This window comes from Alexandromys fortis, unplaced genomic scaffold, assembly GCF_014885135.2.
Source record: "Alexandromys fortis isolate MF-2015 unplaced genomic scaffold, M_Fortis_MF-2015_v1.1 scaffold_209, whole genome shotgun sequence".
Lineage (NCBI taxonomy): Eukaryota > Metazoa > Chordata > Mammalia > Rodentia > Cricetidae > Alexandromys > Alexandromys fortis.
In genome coordinates this window covers 2,399,519-2,417,750 of record NW_026068090.1, presented here as the reverse complement: position 1 = coordinate 2,417,750, position 18,232 = coordinate 2,399,519, and the positions used below count along the sequence as shown (strand labels likewise).

The 18,232-nt window shown below is 39.3% G+C and overlaps 1 protein-coding gene across 2 annotated transcripts in view; it reads left to right on the top strand.

Annotated features, from left to right (window-relative positions):
* The window catches only part of LOC126488882 (phosphatidylinositol 3,4,5-trisphosphate 3-phosphatase TPTE2), a 60,012-nt gene extending 42,023 nt beyond the window's left edge, over nt 1-17,989 (top strand). For both annotated transcript variants that reach the window (XM_050122676.1, XM_050122675.1), the window contains 4 exons: nt 5,657-5,736; nt 12,638-12,730; nt 15,651-15,721; nt 17,264-17,989. In XM_050122676.1, the coding sequence (XP_049978633.1) occupies nt 5,657-5,736; nt 12,638-12,730; nt 15,651-15,721; nt 17,264-17,366 (347 nt within the window). In that variant the 3' untranslated portion in view covers nt 17,367-17,989. The remainder of the gene's footprint in view (nt 1-5,656; nt 5,737-12,637; nt 12,731-15,650; nt 15,722-17,263) is intronic.
* The last annotated feature ends 243 nt before the right edge of the window (nt 17,990-18,232 follow it).

The window sequence follows — 18,232 nt, the reverse complement described above, 5'->3', positions numbered from 1 at the left end:
GACTCTTTGATGGAGTTAAAAATAGTTAGTTATAGTTTTCCTTAGTTATGATATAGATTATTGTCATTTTTACTTAATAACTGTTTTGTTATATGTAATTTTGCTCCATTAAAGTTAAAGCCTTTTTTTTTGTTTAAACAGAAAAGGGGGAAATGATGGAGGAAGGTCATTGGCTAATAAAGAAACTGGCTTGGCCCATTTTATTGGTTAGAACATAGGTGGGTGGAGTAAACAGAAGAGAATGCTGGGAGGAAGAGGAAGTGAGGTCAGACTATTCTCTGCTCCCGGAGAGACGCGACACAGCTCTGCTCTCTGGAGCAGAGACGCCAGGCTCCGCTCTCCCAGGCAGCTCAGACCCAGGATGGACATAGGCTAGAATCTTCCCAGTAAGCGCACCTTGGGGTGCTTACACACATTATTAGAAATGGGCTAGTCCAGGTGCGAGAATTAGCCTAGAAGAGGCTAGATAGAAATGGGCCAAGCAGTCTTTAAATGAATACAGTTTGTATGTTGTTATTTCAGGCATAAGCTAGCAGGTGGCTGGGGTGCTGGGGACGCAGCCCCACCGCTCGTATTTCAACAATGAGCTATGACAAACATATAAAAGCTTATAAATACACACATGCACATACACATCAATATATTTTTAATTAGGTTCTGTATAAAGAGAAAACATGACAGACTCAGAAAGACACATGGCTTCCATTTCTTTGTGTGTGTGTATGTGTGTGTGTGTGTGTGTGTGTGTGAGTATGTAGGTTCAGATGCTGTGTGTGTAAGGCCAGAGAAAAACATTGGGCATCTTCCTCTATTGTTCTCCACCATAGTGTCTTGAGATGGGCCTCTCACTGAACCTCAATCAATCTCATTGATGTTTAGACTAGGATGGCTATTGAGGGAGCACCAGGGATTCATCGTCCACAATACAATGCCAGGTTTACAGGAATGCACAGCCATGCCTGGATTTCTTTTCCATGATTTTTTGAGATTTAAGATCAGTTCTGCATGTATGCATAGCAAGTGCTTTTACCTACTAAGACATCTCAATGATCCCAGACTTCCATTTCTAGTAGAAAGCATGGGTTTTAATTTTGTTGGCACTTTCCAGTTGGCTCAACACCAGAGGAACATCCCATAAGGAAAGTAAAGGGCTAGCAATTCCCAAGGAATTCTCCCAAGGATGATAAGGAAAGGAAAGGTGGAGATGCTTTCCAGCTGTAGAGTGGAGAGATGAAGAAGGGTGGCATGTGATCTACTGACATATGAATGGCTTCTGGAGTCTCCTCGTATGCTGTTCTGCTATGAATAAGGACCACTCTCCACGAAATCACATTTTTCTCCAATGTAGTGATTATAACTAATTTTCAACTACCATATTGAAATGTTGGGACTGTTTTGAGTTGTTGTTTTTTTTTTGTTTTTTTTTTTTTTTTTTATCTGAGAAGCCACCTTCTCAAGCATGAGCTTGGACTTGGGAGGTGGTCCATTCAGTAAAGTGCCTGTCACTCAAGCATACGGTCCTAAATTCAGATATCTTGCACTCATGTGAGGGTCTGGTGCTACAAGTCTGAAATCTCTGCACTTGGCAAGGAAGAAAGGTAGAGACTGGTAACTCTACAGAGCTCACTGCCTAGTCAGTCTACCTAAATAGATAAACTTCCAAGTTTACTGAGACAGCTTGTGTCAGAAAAATAAGATAAATTTATGGGAATTCTAAACCATCTTGGCCTACATAGCAAAGTCAAGGCCAACCAGGTCTACACACTGAGGTACCAAGGTCTTATCTCAAAGATGATGAAAATGATAATAATATGATGATGATCCAAGGAAATAACTAGCACCAACCTCTGGCCTCTGCACAAAACATACACACACACACACACACACACACACACACACACATACACACACATGTGAAAAAAACAACAACATGGCAGATCACTTGCAAGGACTGACTCCTGTCATGTCCATTCACCACATCACCAAACTTAGTACTTTAGATATTCAATCATGAGACAACATGTATGAAATACACGCAACTACACAATACCCTCCTGCAATTGTTTCCTCACCTAAACTGTTCCTGACAAATTCTTTGTAAAAAGGGGGAAATGGGGAGGAAGACAAAAGGAGGCAGGATTAATCACACTGACTTTTGGCTTTTTATTTTCATCTAAATTGAGCCTTCTGTTGCTTTGCAGAATAGATATGTTGACTATTTTGAAAAACTGAAAATTAGCTACCAATGGACTCTCCCTCCAAGAAAAATACTTGTGATAAAAAGATTTATTGTTTATTCTATTCATGGTAAGTACTTTATTTGGAACTGAAGGGTTGGGTAGAAGGACCAGTTTTTTCATGTTCATAGAGTAGCTGCCTATTGACAATGTCTCAAACATGAACTCCTACCTCTATAGTTGTCCATTGGCCATGTGACAGCCTGTTGACAGCTCCTAAGTGTCCTGCTCATTCCCTTTTCTTCATCAGTTGGTGTGGGAGTTGGAGAAGTCATTCCTTGTCCTCTCTCATTGCTTCTTAGCCCAGAGTAGATTTGGGGCCCATGCTTTAGTGGAGGGGCAGGGAAATAAGACCCATACTCATCTCTAGTTCGGGGTCCATCTGCTTCTCATCACTTGATCTCTTCATTTACCCCATCCCCTCCTACTACAGCCTTCACTGGCATCTCTGTTGTGATTCCAGAAATACCCAGGCAGAAAATGTTTTATTTGTTCTTGTATAACTGATAAGGCTTATTCCAGTGTCTCCTTCCCTTTAAAAGTTCTTGAGTATATTATGCAGTCTCTTATACTCTGCAGTTCTAAGTCTTAGTGTTAATCACCACCTACATAAAGTGAAACATATATATGGTGCCAAGGCTGAGATCATTGGAAATACAGTGTGGAAAGAATTGAGAGTGGACGACCACAAGGAAACAGTGCGTTCCGTGCACAATGAGGAAACTGCACACATGACCTTCCAGTGTTGTGGCAGAATGCACAAGATTAGTGCAAGCCCAAGTCAGATCAAATCCCAGCAGAAGTAAATTTTTACTTTGTAGAAAACTGATAATTACAAATAATCTTTCCAAAGAAATGTAAGTTAGCTGTGTCCAGTAGCTTGCACTTACCTGTAAGTTCAGTCATTTCCTGTCTGCCTGTTCATGTGTGATACTTTGCAAAACCTATAACATTGTACTTCTCCTTCTCTTATAAGTTAAACCCAAATTTTGGCAGAATCCAATGCAATGATGTTATATGAAACTTTTTCTGTAAAACAGAAAGGGTTAAAAGGGTTCATCTTTATGTGGGAAACAAATATTCACAATTGATTATGTTAAAAACAAAAAAAAGCAAATCAACTTGATTTGCCTAGTTTTATTACAAGGCAAGGTGCTTGGTCTTACAACTTGATATGTCATGTTTTGTTGATATCCTTGGAAGGCGTTCCTTTTCTGAGTAGAAACAGAGGAGGAGTGGATGGGGTGTGGCAGAGGGGAGGTGTGGGATGAGAGACTGAGAGGAGAGAAGAGAGGGGAAATGTGTGTGTGTGTGTATGTGTGTGTGTGTGTAAGTATATGTGCATGCATGTGGAGTATATATACACACATCCCATGGGATGGAGAAATGGTTTATGGGATAAGCACACTGACTGTTCGTCCAGAAGACCCATGTTCACCTCCCAGAAACCACATGGCAGACCACAACTGTCTGTAATACCCATGGTAAAACACCGTGCACAAAAAAAAAATAGAAATAAATTAATTAAAAAGAACAAAAATTCCCATCACCTAAAAAAGTAAACATAATATTAGTTACAGACTTGGGGCTAAGGAATAAACAGGTGAAGGATGGGCAAGACAGATGCTTCACCTCATAGGATTTTTGTTTGTTTTATTTGTGTTTTTAAATCATTAAAGTCTGCTCATACAGTTTGAAATGTCTAAGTGTGTGAGAACTTAGGGATATAGATATTCATTTTTCTTGTCATGTGGTTTCATATATTTGTCTTCATGTAGTTCTATAATTTTTAATTTTATTATCTATAGTCATTGTACATAATATGGTGTTACATAAAACATTTCATATGAGCAGTAACAGTTTTTACATTTTATTGATTTCTGGTAGACATCAGCAGAAGTTCAGTAACTGGAATGGAGCATAGGGAACTGAGGCAAGAAACTACAATTCATAATTATAATTTAGTAAGTTGGTGTTAATGAAACCTTAAATATAAAGAAAACAAGGTTAGATGGATCATCAAAAATGAGTGTGTCTTATTAGAGTATCTGTTAAGGTACAATATGGGGGAAAGTTAAGTGGAGGTTTCCAAAACCAGGTTCTGAGGAAATGACAAAGGAAGTGGGGACCATTAGAAGTAAAAAGAGAGGCACAAGAACATTCATGAGACGTTTACACTGAGTACTAAAGAAAGACTGAATATGGCCAGCCTGTATTTCTGGGTTTTGTTGTTGTTGTTATTGTTGTTGTTGTTATTGTTAAAAATTCAAACATTTTGTTTTTTGGTTTATAAATAATGCCATTCAAAATTTCCACCTTCTCTCCTCCTCCCATTTCCTTCCCTCTCCTCCCATTCCCCCACTTCCCCTCCCTCTCCAGTCCAAAGAGCAGTCAGGGTTCCCTGCCCTAGGGGAAGTCCAAGGTCCTCCCCCGTCCATCCAGGTCCAGGAAGGTGAGCATCCAAACAGACTAGGCTCCCACAAAGCCTGTCCATGCAGTAGAATCAAAACCCAGTGCCATTGTCCTTGGCTTCTCAGTCAGTACTCATTTTCAGCCACGTTCAGAGAGTCCGGTTTGATCACATGCTCCATCAGTCCCAGTCCAGCTGGCCTTGGTGAGCTCCCAATAGATCAGCCCCACCGTCTCAGTGGGTGGGTGCACCCCTCTCAGTCCTGACTTCCTTGCTCATGTTCTCCCTCCTTCTGCTCCTCCTTGGGACATTGGGAGCTCAGTCCAGTGCTCCAGTGTGGGTCTCTGTCTCTGTGTCCATCCATCTCCAGATGAAGGTTCTATGGTGATATGCAAGATATTCATCAGTCTGACTACAGGACAAAGCCAGTTCAGGCTCCCTCTCCTCCACTGCCCAGGGTCCTAGCTGGGGACATCCCTGTGGACATCTGGGGCCCCCTCTAGAGTCAAGCCTCTTGCCAACCCCACAGTGCCTCCCTTAATTAAGATGTCTACTTCCCTGCTCGCATATCCGTCCTTCCTCCATCTCAACCATCCCACTCCCCCAAGCTTTCCCCAATCCTCCCCTTCCCCCTTCTCTCTCCCCCTCCCCCTTTGATATTTAGATGAGTATTTTTAAATGTCATGATTGAAAGTTTAAGAAAGTTTGCAAACCACCTTCACTGTTTTTTTTTCTAGAAAGATGAAACAATGGAATTCTAACTCTAACTTCTAAAGAAATGATCTTTTTTCTCCCTCTCTCTCTAGCCATGCAAATTTTACTTTAGGAGACAAAATTAGGTCTTTAAAGTCTTGGCTTTCAAAATCAAAATCTCTACAAGATCAAATGATTAAATATGACCACATTGTTCAATGAGATCATTGTTCCCTTCTCAAGCTCTGTGTCAATAGGAGAGCTGATTTGAGTTAACAAGTCTATATTTTTCACTTTCACTCAGGTGTTGGAAAAGGTGACGGAAGTGACCTAGAAGTACAGATAGTGATGTGGCAGGAGACTATATTTTCCTGTTTTTCTTCTAAAAATTGTATGGTAAGAGAAAACACATTAACTGAAATTTCTGGTTTTATCTGTCATTTGTTGGTGTGTGTATGTGGGGTAGTATAGGGACATTGACTGATGCAGGTGCAGGTATGTGTGCGTGCATGCAGAATTAAGAGGTCAACATTTGGTGCTTGCCTTTATGGCTACTCACCTTATTTTTTGAAGCTGAGTATCTCATTAATCCTGGTGCTTGCTTGATGTGGCAGTTTGGAGAGAAAAAACTACACCCATGTTCCCAAATATTGTTTATAAATGTTCTTTTACATTTAAAGGGGGATATGATATAGATATGAATAATTTGCATTGGTATGGATTTTATTGTCAATTTTGTTATATGTATATGTATTTTTGATCTTGATTAAGGTATTGTGATTGTGTAGTTCATTTTAAAAAATATAGGTTGCTAATGGATAATCATTGATAATAATAAAGCTTATAGTCATGTTACTTAGATTATCTAGATATATAGAGATATATTTCAGTTAGATAGGCATTCTTCATATCTCTCAAAGGCTGCAGAATATGGCATTTAAATGTTTTAATAATTTAGGGTTTTTCATGACAATGAGACATGTCTGCTCCTAGCAGCACCAGCTACTTCGAGAGGAAGATGGGCATCGAAGAGGATCCTTATGGAGTTTGATAGCCATTTGGGCAAGAAACTGCTCTTGCCTGGACTGTTACATAAACTGGACACAGAGAACCCACAGAGAGAGGACTGCTGAACTTGCCTAAAGGTGAGATGGTCTTTCGGGGTTCCTGATTCATGAAAGAGTCTGCGAGACGTTCTGCAGGACACAGCAAAAAGTGACTGAACTGTCTTTGGAATTTCTTGCTTGATGAGAATGTCTGCTGGATACCATGGGCCTGTAGGCCGAAGATGGATGCCCCAACGGTATAGAGGAACTTTGGGTGACTGTCCAGGCAGCGAGATGTCTCTGTCATTTCTAGAGTTTTGGATTTCTTGTTTACTTAAGTATTATTATATCCTTCTGGAGTCTTTGATGGAGTTGAAGAATGAATAGTTATAGTTTTCCTTAGTTATGATAAGAGATAAAATAGATATAAATATTGTAACTGTAATTCTTGCTTGATAACTGCTTTGTTATATGTAATTTTACTATGTTAAAGTTAAAGCCTTTCTTTTTTGTTTAAACAGAAAAAGGGGAAATGATGTGTGAGTGATTTCTTATTAATAAAGAAACTGCCTAGGCCCATTTGCATTTGATAGGCCAACCCTTAGGTGGGTGGAGAAAACAGAACAGGATGGTGGGATAAAGAAGCTGAGTCAGGGAGTCGCCATGATTCTCCTGCTCCAGACAGATGCAGGTTAAGATCCTCCCTGGTAAGCCAGCTCGTGGGCTACACAGAATATTAGAAATGGGTTAGAACAATATGTAAGAGCTAGCCAATAAGAGGCTACAGATAATGGGCCAGGCAGTGTTTGAAAGAATACAGTTTCCATGTAATTATTTCTGGGCATAAGCTAGCCATGCGGGCGGCCGGGTGCCGGAGACGCAGCCCCGCCGCTCCTATTTCAACACTTGCTAATTCAGCAAGACCAGGGCTCCTTGTGTCTGAACACTCCCAGTGTTAGGATTACAGAACTATCTTCTTGTGTATGTGCTGAGTATCCCAGCCTAGGTCCTCATGCTTGCACAACAGTCTCTTCACCAACCAAGCGTTTTCCCTAGCCCTGGCATTTCATTGAAAACACAGCATCAAGTCCGGCAATGGTGCACACCTTTAACCAGTTTGAGGCCAGCCTGGTCTGTTAAGGGAGTTCCAGGACAAGCTCCAAAGCTACAGAGAAACTTTGTCTTGAAAAACAAAAAAATAGAAGAAAAGGAAAGAAAGAAAGTAAGGGAGGGAGGAAGGGAAAGAGGGAGGGAGGGAAAGAGGGAGGGAAGGAGGGAAGGAGAGAGAGAGAGAGAGAGAGAGAGAGAGAGAGAGAGAGAGAGAGAGAGAGAAGAAAACACAACACAGCCTGTTCATTCCACCAAGCCACAAAGAGATGTATGATGCTCTCTGGTTACCATCAGTTTGGTAATGCTTGGTTTTGTTGCAAACCAGAGCTCACTTCACCTCACTGTTCAAAATGGGCTTTGCAGGGCACTTCCTGTAAATTCTAGCCTCTTCTGTCTTTGTCTTTTGCTTTCCCAGCAATCTATTAAGGTTTTAAGTTTATTTTAAATGTTTAAATTCATGTCAGTTTTGGCCATTTTGTCTTGTTTCCAGTCACTTTTTTTAAATATTTATTTATTTATTATGTATACAACATTCTGTCTGTATGCCTGAAGGCCAGAAGAGGGCGACAGACCTCTTTACAGATGGTTGTGAGCCACCATGTGGTTGCTGGGAATTGAACTCAGGACCTTTGGAAGAGCAGGCAATGCTCTTAACCACTGAGCCATCTCTCTAGCCCCTCCAGTCACTTTTTTTAAAGTAATAAATATTACCTAGGAACTTCTAAAGATTCTTTTATTACTAACACTAAGTTCTTTTATCACTAACACAAATTTCTTTTATTACTAATGCTAGTCCCTGCCTCAAACAATTCTTGTTTGTTATTGCCTCTCCTAGCTGAAGGCCTGATTCTTGATGTTCAGTTCTTATATTTTCATTCTGTTCTTTTTGTGCTCAGAATTCTGTTTCTTTAAATTATAATTTGTTCTTTCATTTACTCTGTAGATGTTTCTGAATATTCACTATGTGATATCTGCCAAATCTGTCATTAGGGCCCTCTTTAAAGACATCTGCTGAGGAACTTTTCTCTGTTTCCATTTATGATACCAGTATTCACTCAGTTGGATATTTTTTTTATTAAAACTTTCCGCCTCCTCCCCGCCTCCCTTTTCCCTTCCCCTCCCCCCACTCCCCACTTCTCTCCCCCTCCGTCTCCAATATAAAGAGCAGTCAGGGTTCCCTGCCCTGTGGAAAGTACAAGGTCCTCCCTCCTCCATCCAGGTCTAGTAAGGTGAGCATCCAAACTGCCTAGGCTCCCACAAAGCCAGTACATGCAGTAGGATCAAAATCCAGTGCCATTGTCCTTGGCTTCTCATCAGCCCTCATTGTCCACCATGTTCAGAGAGTCCGGTTTTATCCCATGCTTTTTCAGTCTCAGTCCAGCTGGCCTTGGTGAGCTCCCATTAGATCAGCCCCACTGTCACAGTGGGTGGGTGCACCCCTCTCAGTCCTGACTTCCTTGCTCGTGTTCTCTGTCCTTCTGCTCCTCATTTGGACCTTGGGAGCTCAGTCCGGTGCTCCAATGTGGGTCTCTGTCTCTATCTCCCATCCATTGCCAGATGAAGGTTCAGTTGGATATTCAAATGTGATATTGTCCTTGACTCTTTGTTGTGGACCCCAAGACCAGTTAATTGATTCTTGGTTATGCCTTTAAATTTCTCTTCATACTCTCCTTTATGCCTCTCTGCTACTATCCACTCAGACCCTTGTTTGCCCACATCTAAGTGTCTATAAGTCTCCCCACAAAATCCTCCTTATGTGATGTAACATATGAGGTCCTAAACTATGCATTCTGAAATACCTTCTCACTATGAAAAGCCATAATTGAAAAATGCTGTGCAATATCCTTGGTCAAAGCCAGGAGCCACTCTTTGACTCAATTTATTTGTGTATTTGTTTGTTTATTTATTTATTATGTGTACATGTGTGTGCCTACAAGAATAAATGTCTCCCTTAGTACTGCTTTTAATATTCCTCAGAGTTTTGCTATTTTTGCTTAGTTTCAGGAGAACAAAAAACCTTCTTTATTGATGTCTTCTTTGACCTAGTATTGTGCTATCTAATTTCTATTAGTTTGTTTTTATTTGAGTTTTTTTTTGTTGTTGTTGACTTTAAGCTTTATTGCATTGTGGCCACATAGAATGTACAGAGTTATTTCAATCATTTTAGTATTTGTTGAGACTTGTTTTGTATACTGGCATGTGATCTGTTTTAGAGTTCCATGGGCTACTGAGTAGAATATATACTCTTCAGTGTTTGGGTAGGATAATTGATAGATGCCTGCTAGGTCCATTTGATGTCTGATGTCATATAATTCCAATGTTTCTCTGTGATTTTTGTCCAAATTACCTTTCTATTGGAGGTTAGCTACTGAAATCAGTCACGTGTTATTGTTACTGTGTTTTGAAATTCAGTAGTACTTTCATTTTTGTTTGTTTTGTTTTCAATACAATTGAGTGCCTAGGAATTTGGTGCGTATATGTGTAGGACTGTAAAGTCTTCTTGGTTAATTGTTCTCTTGATCAGAATGGTGTCACCTTCTTTTTATCTTCTGAATATTAGTTTGAAATCTGTTTTGTTAAATGTTAGGACAGCAACACTTGCTTAATCCCCGTTTCTATTTTCTTGTGATACTTTTTCTCTCCTTTCCCTCTAAGCTGGTGCCCATTTGTGAAGATGAATGGAGTTTCTTGTAAACAACTCAAAGATGGATTTTCTTTCTTATTCAAATAGTCTGTGTCTTTTGATTGGGGAGTCAAGGGCATTTATATTTAAAGCTACTGCTGGAAAAGTGTGTTCATTACTATCTTTTTTTGTACTTTGTATTTTTTTTCTATTTTGTGTTCCATTGGATTTAGCATCATTTATTTTCTTTTTATACTCCCCTGTTATTGAGGTATGTCCTCAGTTACTGGGTGTATCCCCTTTTTAAATTAAAGTTTTAAATTTAATTTAAACACTTTTATTGAAAATGAAAATTTTCATCGACTATATTCAGATTACCATTTCCCTCCCCAACTACTACTCCCTACTTCCTCTCTCAGATCCAATCCCTTTCTATCTCTGTTTTGAAAACAAACAAGAATCTAAAGAATAATTGCTAAACTAAGATAAAAGAAACCAGAATATGCCAGTGCTGAATTTCAAAGTACTACTGAATTTCAAATACAAATATGCCAGGTGGTGGTGGTGCCTTTAATCCAGTACTTGGAAGGCAGAGATAGGCTGATCTCCATCAGTTCGAGGCCAGCCTGGTCTACAAGAGCTAGTTCTAGGACAGGCACCAAAGCTACAGAGAAATCCTGTCTCAAAAACTGAAAAAGAGGAAGCCATAATAAAACAAAGCAAACAAACAGAAGAAAATTAGCCAAAAAAAATGAGAAATACCTGTAAGTAGACACACTTTTATATACCCTACACACAAAATTAGAAGACATTTTTATATGTGTGTGGTTAAAAATATAAATAAAATAAATAAATTCCCTGAGACAGCATTATGAGACATTTAGTTTATTTCATGTTGGCAATCTGCTGCTGGGCATGGATCTAGCCTTAAGAATGGTTTATATCCCCAGCGAGTCTCCATTGTGGAGAGAACTATTTTTCATTTGTGAGTGATGATCAACTGAAGCTAGCTTCTGGTTTAGGGATGTGGGCTTATGTGCACTTTTCCTCTTAGCCAGAACTTCATCTGTGCAGAGCCATGCAGGCCCTGTGCTTGCTAGCACAGTCTCCGAGTTCACGTGTATGTCAGCCCTGCTGTGTTTGGAAGGCCTTGATTCCTTTGTGCCTTCGTTCCTCCTCTACTGCATGGTTCACTGACTCCTGACAAGAAGGATGTGATGAGGACATCCCATTTAGGACTGACTGTCGTGGGTCTCTGTATGTGTTTCCATTCAATTCCTTGGCAGGCATTTTCTTTACCCTTTTAAATGCATAGTCATCTCTTCAGTTTGAAGTATTGCTTTCAGTATTCTCTGTGGGGCTAGTTTTTTAGGCATGATTTCTTTTAGCCCCCTTATATCATGGAAAGTTTTTTCTCCTCCAATGATGGCTGATAATTTTGCTAGGTATAGTAATCTCAGTTGTCACCTGTGTTTTCATGTTTTACATTTTAAAGTATTTTTATACTATAATTACCCTCTCCTATGCTTCCCCTTGTTCTCATCCAAATACGACTAATGTTTCACTCATTGCTATTGCATGCACATACATATATTTATGTGTATATATGTATATATTTTTTCATGACTGTAACCTGCTCCATCTAAATAATGTTACTTGTATGCTTGTTTTCAGAGTTAACCACTTGGTACTGAATAACTAGTATGTGTTCTCTTTTCTGGAGAAGACCCCTCTCCAACTCCTGGCATTCCTCGGTTACTTAGAGTCTTTGGTGTAGTCTTGAGCATCACAGCATCTATCTGTCCACTTTGGCTTGTCGATTAGTGTCATCTTTGTTCAGCTCATGTTTGCTTGGTCATACCAATGAGATTTTATGAGTATAGCTTTCACATTACATCACAGCAAACTGCCTGCCCTTTTGACTCTTACAGTCTTTCTGCCCATTTTTCCACAGCGTTCCATGAGTTTACTAGCACTGAGTCCTTAGCTAGATTTCCAGTATCTGGCATGGCCTTGGGTTTGCTGATGTTCTGTAAACACTTACCAGGCTAGGTCATCACAGAAGCTGAGCTAACAGTTAGGCCTGAGTATTGAGGGTGTTGTAAGTGGTTCAGGTTGCCAGGAACTCACCAGAATGGGTGGGTACAAAGACTGCACAACCAGCACAAGACATGGGGTTTGGGGATGGCATGCATAGCACATTTTTTTTAAAAAGCCTTTGACATAGGAAAATGAGATGATGTATATCCAACAGTAATGCTTTCTTGGTTGAGATCTACTATATTTACTGCTGTATTTTCAACAGTGTGCCATCATAGCCTTCAACAGATGTAAGGTTAATTTAAATAACTGAGTTACAATTTCATAGAAAGATTAATATCTACTTAAATATATGGACTTATTGGGCTATGGCACCAAGAATATTTTATAACTTTAGGATGTTTGACAGAGTAAAGGTGAACTTTATGCTTGCACTTTTTAACCAAGCATATAATTCTGCATTTCATGTGTATTACAGATGTTTCATGATGTTGAAACAGACAGAGTAATAATTAATGTATTCAACTGTCCAGCTCTATATGATGATGTGAAAGTGAAGTTTCTCTCTCCGGTGAGTAATCAAGACACACCTTGTTTATTTGTTTTTTATTGAAATTTTCCACCTCTTCCCCTCTCCCCACTTCCCCTCCCCCTCCCTCTCCAGTCCAAGGAGCAGTCAGGATTCTACCCTATGGGAAGTCCAAGGTCCTCCCTGCTCCTCCCAGGTCCAGGAAGGTGAGCATCCAAACAGACTAGGCTCCTACAAAGCCTGTCCATGCAGTAGAATCAAAACCCAGTGCCATTGTCCTTGGCTTCTCAGTCAGTACTCATTTTCAGCCACGTTCAGAGAGTCCGGTTTGATCACATGCTCCATCAGTCCCAGTCCAGCTGGCCTTGGTGAGCTCCCAATAGATCAGCCCCACCGTCTCAGTGGGTGGGTGCACCCCTCTCAGTCCTGACTTCCTTGCTCATGTTCTCCCTCCATCTGCTCCTCATCTTGGCCTTGGAAGCTCAGTCCAGTGCTCCAATGTGGGTCTCTGTCTCTATCTCCATCAATCGCCAGATGAAGGTTCTATGGAAGATACACCTTTTTCTTGTCTTGTTTTTTTTTTTTCTCCTTGTTTTGGTTTTTTGAGACAGAGTTGCATAGCACAGATTGACTGGAAGCTTACCATACAAGCCAAGTTGGCCTTGAAGATGTGGTCCTCCTGCCTCAGCCTCCCAAGTGCTGAAGTTACAGGTTTGTGTCACCAAGCATGACTTTCTGGTCTAGTCTTTTGAATGGTTTTGGTTTGGAATTTCCTTTGCTACAGTGCCCAATAAAGAAAATGACAGACATGTCTGTTGAAGTGCAAATAATAAAAAGCCAGAGACAGATATTAGGGTTCAACCTGAAGATCAGAAAAGCAAAGCAGCCAAGCCGCTAGAGAGATCTTGCCTCCACCAAGGCTCAGACAAACAAAGGCAACCCTATAATGCACCTTTCCATCCTCAGACTCCACATTCCAATGAGTTCCTGCCTCTTTCCCTTCATAGTTCTCTCCAGCCAGGCATATCACTCCTGTCTCCACCTCCCCAGTGCTGGGAATGAAGGCTTGTATTCCCAAGTGCTGGGATCACCTTTGTGTGAGCTCTATTTCTCTTGTTTAGCACAGAGTGGCCTTGAACTCACAGAGCTCTGTCCTGGGATTAAAGATGTGTGCCACTCTCTGGCCTGTATGGCTGACTAATATGGCTGCTTAGCCCTCTGATAGTCTGTTAAGTTTTATTTATTAAAACACAATAATAGCTGGGCCATGGTGGAGCACGTCTTTAATCCCAGCACTTGGGAAGCAGAGGCAGGTGAATCTCTGTGAGTTCACGGCCAGCCTGGTCTACAGAGTGAGTTCCATGAGCCAAGGCTACACTGGGAAACCCTGCTTGAAAAGTCAAAACAACCCACAAATAATAAACCGCTATAGCAAAGAAATTAGAGGAAAGTAACAAATAAAAATGAAACACATTTTCCTAAAGAACATATATAATATTTTTATATTTCATGAATTCTATAAATAAGTGTATATTAATTTTTAAATAAATATGGAAACATCTTGATTTAAAAATAAACAAAATACTACAAAGCAGTGATTATGTTTTTGTTTTGTATATTTAAAATACATTGTGTCCACTGGGAGTTCTGCCATATGTCTTTAATCCCATCACTTAGGAGACAGAGGTAGGTGAATCTCTATGAGTCTGAGGACAGTCTGATATACATTGTGAGTTGTAAACCAACTGGGCCACAATAGTGAAATTCTGTCTCCCCAAAACCCAAAATGGCAAACCAAATTTATTGTTGCCACTATATTAAAACATTTTAAGCATAATTTCTTAGCCAGGCGTTGGTGGTGCACCGCTTTAATCCTAACACTCAGGAGGCAGAGGCAGGCAGATCTCTGTGAGTTCAAGCCACCACATAGCTACATTTGTATTCTTCTTTCCTTATTTGCATCACTTTAATTTCCTTCTTGTAGGCGGAGGCTGCTTGCTTGTCCCTGTCACCCAGAACCAAAATAACCACACAGAAACTATATTAATTAAATTGCTGCTTGGCCCATTAGCTGTAGCTACTTATTAGCTATCTCTTACATATTAATTTAATCCATTTCTGTCCATCTGTATATTGCCATATGGCTGTGGCTTACGAGGTAAAATTCCCAGCATCTGTCTCCAGTTGTGGCTGCATGGCTTCTCTCTGACTGTGCCCTCTTTCTCCCAGCATAGAGCCTAGCTTTTCCCACCTAGCCCTTGCCATGGGCTCAAAGCAATTCTTTATTCATTAAGCAATAAAAGCAACACATAGACAGAAGGACCTCCCACACCACCTTCTCTTGCGTGATTGCTCCAGCTAATATTTCCACCACAATATGGAAAGGGGGTAAAAGGGTAGTGAACACCATTTTCTCATTCGAGTCTATCTTTCTTTTGATTAATTGGAACAAAGATCTGCCAATCTTGTTACTCTTCTCAAATAACCATATCTTAGATTCATTGATTCTGTGTATTGTTATATGGCATGCTTTTAATTTTTTTTCAGTTTTTAACAGTACAAATACCTGGAAATTTCCTATAATGCACATAAGTCACTATATATGTGTGTGTTTGAATATGTATGTATGTATATATATATATAAGAATATATGAGAATAAAGATGGGAATATGTGTGAGAATATATACTGTATATTATATTCTTTCTATATATAAACTATATATATTGTATATAATACATAAACAAATGTATGTATTGATTATCCTTCAACATTCTCTTGAAGCCTTCTTGTGTCTTGACTATATCATCATTAACTGTAAAGTGCTGCAAATTTAATTGATATTATTGCTAATATGGTTTTACAGGATTAAGGGAAGAAATTTTAAATTCACTGGATTATTAGTTCTTTGTGCCAGTTTTATTAGGAAATTAATCTTTTTTCTTTAACCATGTCTTTTTTAGAATCTTCCTAAATACTATGATGACTGCCCTTTTTTCTTTTGGTTTCATACATCTTTTATACGAAAAAACAGGTAGGGATACATTGTAATCCAACAGAAACAGCTAATGTTCCATGTATATTATGACAAGGTTTATACCAGCTATCCTAAGTTATAGAAACAAAATAAATCCTTGAGTTATTCCAGTGCATCGATTATCTTAATGTGGTCTGAAAATCTTTTAGGGTTTGTTTGCATTTATTATCACCATGAAATACACATACAATATACATTTACAATTTGTGTTTACTTTTTATGGGACTCAGTCTTACCTCCACTCTGCTCCTCTCACTTGGGACATTATGTGCCTTGGTGAAGGTTATTTTCAAAATAGAGATGCTTCATTACTCACAAGCAAAGTGCCCTTGGACTATAAGTTAAAATCTATTACACTCAGGTCTTGAGTGTGACCGTAAACTCCTTTCATGGAAGTTTAACATGTATCCCTTAATGCCTTGACTTTGGTAAGGCCTTGAGGAGTGTTGGCTAACTGGCACCCAACCACCAAATTCCAAATGTGATCCAGGTGTCCACAGCTAAGAAACTGATTGGTGCACCTAACATTTAGGACAGAAGTTAGAAAGCATGGGTATTATTGAAGTCACCTAAAATCATTCATGTGATAATTTCCTACTTAAATATGATTTATTAGAAAATCATTTATTAGAAATTAAGCTGAAAATCCTTTTTTAAAAAAATAATTGGAGCCAGGCAGTGGTGGTGCACGCATTTAATACCACACTCAGGAGGAAGGGGCAGGCGGATCTCAGTGAGTTCTAGGTCAGCCTTGTCTACAAAGTGAATTCCAGGATGGGCAGAACTGTTACACAGAGAAACCCTATCTCAAAAAAATAAAAAAAAAATTAGTTGGATTTAATTATTCCAAAGAATTTTATGGTCATGAGAACAAGGGGAGACAGGCAGATAGACAGAGGGAATGAGAATTTACTACAAGCAAAAAAATGGTGTTGAAATGGTTGTCACTGAACAGGCCAGGAGTTAATATTGCCTTAATCACTTCAAACTGACAAACTGACTAAGACCTGATGATAATTCAAGCCTTGTAAGACACCAGAATGGAAAAGCACATGATTTAGATTTGTAGTAAATTTGTATTTCGTGGAGATTTTGACCATTTATTTCTGGATGTGCACAATAGGAAAAGCAAAGTTTGATCATTTTAATTCTCACTTTTATGTAAGGTGCTAAAGATGTTTGTAACATTTAATTTGCAGATGGATAAGATAAACTGTTTATAGGCAGGAGACAGGTGTTAAGCCAAAACACAAAGTTCTTCACTTAAAGGAAAAGCAATGTTTTATTGCTGGGTTTTATTCCACACCTCTTATAGAAATATCACGAATGATATCCTATGAACCAGGGTTGGAAGAGTCAGAAACTGCTCTTACTAAGGTACTTTTGATCTTGGAGAGATGGAAGGGGTCAGCCAACACACAGAGAGGGTCTGAGACTCTGACAGCTAGTGGGGTCCTTTTTATGAAGCACCAGCAAATTAATCATGGCTTCCCATTAGCCCTAATAGAAAATGTAATGATTTTTTTTTCTTGTTCTTAGGCTTTATCTACCAAGAAATGAATTGGATAATACCCATAAACCAAAAACATGGAATATTTACAGTCCAAAGTTTGCAGTAGAAGTGTATTTTGATGAGGTATAGCCCAAAGTTGTGTAGTAGCTGTTGACTAAGTGCTGTTCCCCTTCTTGGAGAGAGACATGTTCTTTCCACTCCATGTTGCGTGTTTCTGTCTTCTAACCTATGTCACTGACGGTGTGTCTGTAGTATATGTGTGCACATATTTCTGGGAAATATATTAAATGTATACAGGAAAAATTATGTCAATGGCCTTTTTTTTCTTTTGAAGGCATATACAATATGGTCTTCCTCTTTTTATTTTTGAGAGAGGGTCCCACTATAAAGCCCTTGCTGGCCTGTAATTCACTGTCGGCTAGATGTGAACTCACAGAAATCTACCTGGCTGTGCCACATGAGTTCAGGGATTAAAGGTGTGTATCACCATGCCTGGATCTCTTTGTACGTACTGTTTGGAACATTCTGTACATAGAAGTATTAGGTATTATTTTAAAGAACTTTGAAGCATTCAATCTTTCATGTCAATATTAGGGACATTAGGTATATTTTGAGAAACTTTGAAATAACAGATTTTTCCTGTCGAAAGAGTTGAGCCATTATAGAAGTTATCTGTGTTCCCACAGTACACATGTATTTATATGTTTCAGAACAAGTATTTATTCTGTTTTATGTTTGTAATTCACCTCTACTTGATTCACAGATTGTTAAGATACATAAGATTGACAGCAATGCTAAATATTTTTTTGTTTCAGTTATTTATTGTACCTGCACACTTGTGTCTCCATGTGCATATGCACGGGTGTACATGTGCCATCGTGCACATGTCAACATCAGAGGACAACTTGTGAAGCACTGTTCTCTTTTTCCATCATATGGATTCTGGGAAATGAACTCAGGTCCTCAGGCTTGACATCAAATATCTTTATCCACTG